This window comes from Octodon degus, unplaced genomic scaffold (genome assembly GCF_000260255.1).
Source record: "Octodon degus isolate 3935 unplaced genomic scaffold, OctDeg1.0 scaffold00062, whole genome shotgun sequence".
Classification (NCBI taxonomy): Eukaryota; Metazoa; Chordata; class Mammalia; order Rodentia; family Octodontidae; genus Octodon; species Octodon degus.
This window is the reverse complement of record NW_004524638.1, coordinates 12782051-12789781: the sequence shown is the minus strand read 5'-3', so window position 1 is coordinate 12789781 and position 7731 is coordinate 12782051. Positions and strand designations below refer to the sequence as shown.

Genomic DNA, 7731 nt, shown 5'->3' with positions numbered 1-7731 from the left:
GAAAACTACTATTAGAGAATTAAAGTAGAATTAGACAAAACTAGGACTCAAAGTCCCTATCAACCCTGCTATTCCCCTTCTGGGTATTTTTTTTTTTTTTTTTCAGAAAAACTGAAAACATACCACAGTGATATATGTGCACCCATGTTTATAGCAGCGCACTTGGAAACAACCCAAATGCCCATCAACTGAAGAATGGATAAGAAAGATGGGGTACTTTTATGCAGTGAAGTATTACTCAGTTATAAAGAAAGATAAACTTGAGGCTCGTATAGGTACATGGATACAATTATACACTCGTAAGTGAAATAAATCAGACCCACATGTGTAAGCATCGTACCGTCTCCCTAGTGTAAGAACCTGAAAGGGTAAATACAATCTGAAAGGTACTACACATACAGCAAAAGGGAAAGAAACTGCTCAAAAGAAATGAACAACTGGGATGAGGGAAAGGAGAAAATAAAAAAAAAAAGGAGGGGAAAAATCATGAATGTATAGACAGAGGACGGCTAAGCTGACTGTACTACTAATTTCTTTCTTTGAAGGTAGCTGTTAATGTTTAAAATTTTTATCTTGACCAATTTTACATGCTTATATCTGGTAAATCTGAGCAACTGCACTGAGAACACAGCTTGCTTTTTTTTTTTTTTTTGCAATACTGGGGACTGAACTCAGGACTCTACATTATTTAGGAATAGTTTATTCCAGGCAAGCACTTATTCTACTGAGCCATCTCCTGGGGCCCTATCATCTTGATAACAAACAAAACAAAACAAAACAAAACAAAAAAAAAAAAAAAAGTAAGGGCCAGCCAGATAGCTCAGCGGACTAAAGTGCCTGCTTAGGCAGGCTCAGTGACCGGGGTCTGATCTGTGTCGGGCCATGCTGGCTCTATCCCCGGGGCACGCTGAGATGGCAACTGAGCCCGGGTGTGGTGGCACATGCCTGCAATCCCAGCGCTTGGAAGGCTGAAAACAGGAGGATCACTACAAGTCCGATCTGTGTAGTGGGACCCTATAGACTGTGCTAAAAATACATTTTAAAAAAAACTGTGTATCGTGTCTATAATTTTTCTATTCTCTTTAAAATATTTAGAAGACATTTTTCCACAGTGCTTATCTAAGCACAATTCATAACAGTCAAACTATAAGACCTAAATATCCACGGGCAGGGATGAATGTAGTAAATGCATACAATGAGATATCAGTCACAAAGAAGGACTGAAATTATGTAGGAACATGGATGTATTTTGAGATCATAATGTTAAATGAATTAAATCAGACACAGAAGGCTAAACATTGCAGTTTCTCTTATATGAGTCCCAGTATATAAATACAGAATAAACAAAATGAAAATGACTGGAAAATAATCACATATCTGGCCAAGTATGTGTACTTAGAATAAATGAAGATCTCTCAAAATACACCAAGCAAATTTAAAAAAAAAAAAAAAAAACCTGCAAAAAACTTAGAGACTTCACAAAAGATACAGTAAATAAGGTCTGAGAAAATGCTCAGTATCAGTAGTTATTACAAAAATGTAAATTAAGCCCTGATAGGTACTGCTCACACGACCTTATACATCTGACAGAATGGCTTAAGTGCAGATGACTGGCCATATTAAGTGCTGATGGGAATATAGATCTGTGGCGCTATCATAGTTTGCGGGTGGGAATATAAAATGGTATAGCTACCGGGGCTGGCCAGAGAGCTCAGCGAATTAAAGCTTCTGCTTAGGCAGACACAGGGGCTGGGGTTCTCCCACCCCCGCTATGCCAGCCCTGCCCCCAGGGCTAGTTTGAGGCTGGGCGTGGTGGCACACGCCTGTAATCCCAGCACTTGGGAGGCTGCAAACAGGAGGATCACTATGAGTCTGATCTGTGTAGTGAGACCCTATACACCCTGTACTAAAAAAAAAAATAATAATAATAATGGTACAGCTACTTAGCAAATGCTCTTGGCAGATGTTTATAAACCTAAACACATAGTAACCATTTGAGCTAGCAGTATATGTCCAGATATTTACTCAAGAGAAATGAAAATATAGGAACATAGAAAGCCTCACATTCTGATGTTCACAACAGCTTTATTTGTAACATTCAAAAAGTGGAAACACTCTCAACATCCTTCAACTAGTGGGTGCGTAAACAACCTGCAGTACATCTACACAATGGAATACTATTCAGCAATTAAAAGGGAATGGAAAACTATTAATATGTGCAGCAACATGGATGAACCTCCAACACTCTGCAGTAGGTGAAAGAGGTAGGCCCGAAAAGCAACACAGACAGGATTCCCCCTAAGACATTCTGGAACAAGCATATCTACAGGCATGGAAAATGGGTTAGCCAGGAGCTGCGAGGTGGGGAAGGTGCTGATCACAAAGGAGTCTCTTCTTCAGTTTGACTGTGGCTGTGGCTACATGACTACATGCGTCTGTTGAGATTCTTAGAACTATGTACCAAAAAAGCATGCCTTTTCCTGTGCGTAACTGCAAAAATAAATGAATATAACGAAAGAAGTGCAGAACTGCAAGCAGCGTGCCATACAACTGGCCGTGGCGCCGCGGCCTTGTCTTAGCCTCAGCTGCCCCTGCACTGGTCACTGCATGCTGTCCCAGCTACTGTGAGCTGCAGCCATTGCAGTACCAGTGCAGGTGCTGGGGCCCCGGCCTCGTCCTCCAGGCACTTCTGCCTCTGCTTTGCTGGTGGTCTGTTCTCCAAGTGCTTCCTGCTCCTGCCACAGCCAGCCTGCACGCACTATGCCTCAGGCAGCGCCCCCACTACTGAGCAGTTTCTCTGGACCACAGCCTTTCTGCCCTGCTCCCCATAACAGCAACCTTTCGTAAGCTTTTTCATTTGTACAGCAAAATCATGGGGATGGATATTCAGACTCTGACATGCTGAAGAAAGATCTAGCCTTTGACCAACTGCTGGGGACTCTGGAGTCTTGGAATGCCCAGCCTAGTAAGAGTGTTTTTGTATACCTGGGGGCCTGTGGCAATGTCAGAGTTGATGTTAACAATAAAATTTATGTTGGGAACTGATTTAGTACGGCCCTGGTGGGAGGAAGGGCATGCTGAGCCCGAGTGACTGAGGTCCATCTCACATACGCTGCACGCTTAAACAGGGTGACCTGACGGAGAAGCAGGGGAACTTGCAGGGAACTGGGGAACTTCTCTAGATGGAAACTGTTTCCACATGGTACAAGGCTGGGTGAATCATACATAGTCCTCATGAACTCAGAGAGGGGACGCCTCAAAGCTTGGGCCTAGTGTCTCCCAGACATTGCTCTGTATGTCTTTTTCCTCTGTTGATCCTGACCCTCATCTCCTCACAGTAAGGAACTGGAGCTCTGGATGTGAGTGTTTAGAGTACGGGATTTCTTTTAGCAAGTCACGGGCTGACAGTAGCCTGGGAACTCCAGCACACGGTCTTGCTGGGTGCTTCCCTCAGGGCATAATAGATTGCGACTGCCTGTGTCTCACTGTGCTGTGATTTCTTTCTCTTTTTTGTATTTAGGACAGTCTCTACAGGGTCTCACTACATGGATTGGACTCATAGTGATCCTCCTATGTTTTTCAACCTCTCAATCGCTGAGATTACAGGTGCATGCCACTATGCCCAGTCTCAGTCGCTGTCTCAGCACACCCCAAGGGCGGGGCCGGCATGGCTCACCAGGGATCGAACCCCTAGCTGTTGCGCTCTGCTTAGGCAAGTGCTTTAATCCACTGAGCTATCTGGCTGGCTGTACTGTGATTTCTTTAAGGACTAGAAAGGTATATGATTCATCCATCATCACTAGTGCCTTGTACTGTTCCTGATGGGTATTAAGTAATTGTCTGATTGCAACAGAGGCCCACCATGCTCACATGGCTGATGCCTGCGTGCGCTAGACATGTGCTTCGGGGGCCTGCGGAGGAATGTGGAAGGAACACACATTCCCATCTAGGAAGCAATCATGACATCGTGCAAGAACACAGGTCAGGAAAACTGTCAACTGCTGAAGCCCAGACTGAGAATTAAGCTTGTTCATGACACATCCTAAGCAAGAATTTAAAAAGCCATAGCCAAATAGCAGCAGAGTGGTGGCTGAGGCTTCCAGAGGCTCCAGTGCCAGTGGGAGATGAAAACAGTTCAGAAGAAAGGGCTGCGGAGGTCCACCCTGCCAGCTACATTTTGTTTTCAGGTTATCTCTGCAATGGGGCATGAGATATTTCAGTTGGAAGTGACGAAATGGCACATAAGCTTCAAGGATCTCTGGAAGTGAGAAGAGCCCAGCAGTCACGACTTCTTTACGTAGTGCTCGGGCCCAAGAGTCAGCCACAATCCCAGCCCCAACTAGTAACCTTCAGGTTCTTTCGGGGAACTCCAAACACATTCAGGAACAGGTTTACCACAACAATGAGACACAATAGTAAGCTTTGCTCCCTGATCCCTCACTGATAAATTTTAGTCATTCTTAAGAGAGAAACACACTTCAATTAAACACACACAAGCTTTGTTATCGAGCCCTAAGATCAGCCAAACAAGAGCAACACACAACACTTGCCTATTTACTGGGAGTGCCCAACTAGAACCAGATTTCAGTTTATTGGAAAAGATGGCAGACCTCTGGTTTTAATTCCTCTCTATTGCAAATGGGGAAGGTGATCTTTTCCCAGGTGTGGCTCCTGAGTAACAGCAATAATGGACATTCAAGCAGCCAGGGTCAGTCCAATGTGCCAGCAGAACCAGCACGCTGCCTCTCCTTAGCAGGCCCAGCACAGCCTCCTCTCCCACCCAGCAGCAGCCCCATCAAGTCCCGGCAACCCAGGCCCAAAGCTCTGTCCAGACAGAGGCTGTCTGCACAGCCTAGGTCAGCCCTGGCTTGGAGCCTGCTTCTGTATCTAGATTACCTAGGAGTCTTATGCCTGGCATATAGAAAACACTAACAAATTTTTTAAAAAGTAGAATTTCTCTTTCCTCTTCCCATCAAGTACCCTTTCCTAGCAGCCTTTTCTGAAAGATAAATCTGGAGTCACTGGAGTGCTTGTTTCCTGCATTCTTCCCAAGGACAGGAAATTGCTAGCGCACTCTAGAAAACACAAGAAGAGTTAATTCATGGTGCTCCAGTGTCGGCCGAGGGCAGCAGGGTTAATTCTGTTCAGAAGTCTAGACAGCAAGCCAGCTTCGAGGACTCATATGGCTCCGCAGCACCCAGGTACCACCTTGCTACACATGCAGTGGTCAGCTCCTGTGCAGGCCCCACTGACAAGGCAGGAGGCGGGGGTGGAGGGATGGAGTGAGAAGGCACAAAGGATTGAAGATGTCCTCCCAGGGCCCTGGTGGCTGGCCGCTGCCCAGCACTGCCGGAGCGCAGCCTTCTGCTTATCCACCTAGTGTGCACAGAAGCCATGCCCGACGGTCCAGCTCGCCGTGTGCTGTGCATCAGCTTCCTGTTCTCACCAGCTCTACAGCCCCAAGCTGCTTACAACCTGCTCTGCTCTTGCAGAGGCAGCTCAGAGCCCCTCAAGGAGCAGCTTTCTGGACTTCAGCTTTTACTTTGTGACCCTCCCACTTGCCACCTACTACCTCACTCCAGACCACATAATTGTCACTTATATGTGAAACTCATTCAGACTGCCTCAGTGCCCACAGGCTGGACCAGGGAGCTCAGGAGCTTAGGGCTGCATAAAAGCCAGCCTGTGACCCCTCCCTCTATCTGTGTCCCTAGTACACATTTCCTGGGACAGAGTAAAGAAAGGTGAGTTCATGGGCGTGAGAGCACCCTGCTGTGAGGAGGGGTCATGTATGTCTTCCTTTGGACAAACAGAAGAGCAGGTTCTTTGGTAGTTTGTTTCAAGTTCCACTGGTATTGCCTAGCTTGGTTTTCTCACAGTGGGTTCCATTTAAGTACCCAAGGGGAGGAAAAGAAGTTTCAATGAAGTTTTCAAAGGAGGGTAGGGAATCATAGCTGCAGAGCAACAAAATCTTTTAGCCAGAGGAGCCACGTTGTGGCCACATATCGATAGTCCCCAAAGCCTCAGGTGGGCTTCTCCAGGGTCGCTGGATCTAGAGCATATGAAGCTAGGATCAAGGCTGTGTGCTTAGTCTACTGATTAGTGTGGCATAGTTCTGGGCAGGATTAAGAATGCCCCGCTGTCCAAAACAGCTACCAATTGTGAGCTACAATCCACTTTCCCTCCTTCCACTTTAGGGATCAGGTATGTTGTCTCAGTAATGAGAAAGTAACTAAGAGAAGCCCCTAAAGGATGATTCAGCTTTTCTGAATTTCACGAATCTGTCTGGGGAGAGATCAGAGAGGGGCCCTGCTGCACTCAGTGCAGAGGTCTGCATGCCCTTCACTTCCTTCCGCAAGCCACTGACTTCAGAGCAAACTCTACATCCTGGCCCTGTCCTGCATCCTCATGTCCCAGTCCCACACCCCCTACACACCCACTCCCAAACCAAAGCCTACACACTGAGCTACTTCCCTAGCTTTTTTCTAATTTTAGACAAAAATAAGTAAGTAGCTAAATATGCAAGGGTAGATTCAGACTTAAGACCCTGCTGCCTGGCCTCGCAGAGTTCTGGGATTTAGGCCAGCAACACAGAACGACTCTTACTCTACTCCTCCCGGATGTGGCCAGTGCTCCACTGAGGAGGCAGGGTCTGCTGTCTGCTCGGTGCTCTGTCCCATGTTGGCTCTGGCGCTGACCAGGTACCCACACCTCAGCCTATGCCCAGCCTGTGTTACTTCCCTCACTTCCAAGCAGCAACTGTCTTCCTTCTTAACACCCACTGCCAGGGCTTTAAATGCTTGTGAAGTGTTGGCAAGAAATGACATATAAAGTGTTTGCAAGAAATGACATACAAAGGAACCAGTTGAACAAGTAACAAGAGGGTATCATCGTTCCTAAAGCCATTCCGTGCCTCCTCCCCATCGGCTACCTTGCTTAGGGTCAATACCCAAAATCTGCCCTTGGACAGACAGGGGCACACGATCCCAGGCGACACGGGTAACTCGTGTCCCGGAGAGCCCAGGATCAGCCCGTGCGAGGTCAGCGCCTCATCCTGGGGCCAGGACCGTGCGCCTCCGTCAGGTGCACATCCCTGCAGCCCTAAACCCTGGACTTCCCATTTCAACTTCCCACCCTTAGAGGAGTCAAGGAGCTGCTATTCAGAGGCCGGATCAATGTTAGGTCAAGTTTGGGGAAGGGAAACAGGGCACTCAGCAACAAAACTCTAGGCTCCCCTCAAGCACTGCCGAAAAGTCTACTACTCCCCGAGCCAACAGTGCTGCACCTGTAACAGGTGGCCCCTGCTAGAAGTGGGTCAAAGAAAGGACAGGTAGAGGAAAATAAAAAGGCATCAGAAGAGTGAAGCAACCGGAAGGAAGGGAGGGACCTGGAGACTGGAAAGAAAAATAGAAAAAGGGAAAGAAAGAAATGAAAGACAGGAAAGACTGGGGGCGCGGGGCCGAACCCCTGCGCGGCTGGGCCCGGGCGGCGCCCTTACCAGCGGAGGCCGAGCGCAGGCTCTCCAGGCTCCAGGCGCGGGACAGGGCGCCGCGCATGCCCCCGCGGCCGCCGCACACCACGCCGCTGCTGTCGGAGTCCGAGCCAGGCGACAGCCCTGCGCTGCTGCTGCCGCTGCTGCTGGTGCCCAGCTCGCCGCTCGCGCGCCCGCTCGACTCGCTGGGGCACTGCTGCGCCCGTGCGCAGGGGGCGCCCAGCTCCAGCCACAGGCTC

At 48.2% G+C, this 7731-nt stretch overlaps 1 protein-coding gene across 1 annotated transcript in view; it reads right to left on the bottom strand.

Annotated features, from left to right (window-relative positions):
* Window positions 1–5710: 5710 nt before the first annotated feature.
* LOC111817578 overlaps window positions 5711–7731 on the bottom strand; it is a 139262-nt gene continuing 137241 nt past the window's right edge. Inside the window, exons 7-8 of the mRNA XM_023718820.1 lie at window positions 7499–7728; window positions 5711–5724 (exon numbers count right to left, since the gene is read on the bottom strand). Coding sequence (XP_023574588.1) covers window positions 5711–5724; window positions 7499–7728 — 244 coding nt within the window. The remainder of the gene's footprint in view (window positions 5725–7498; window positions 7729–7731) is intronic.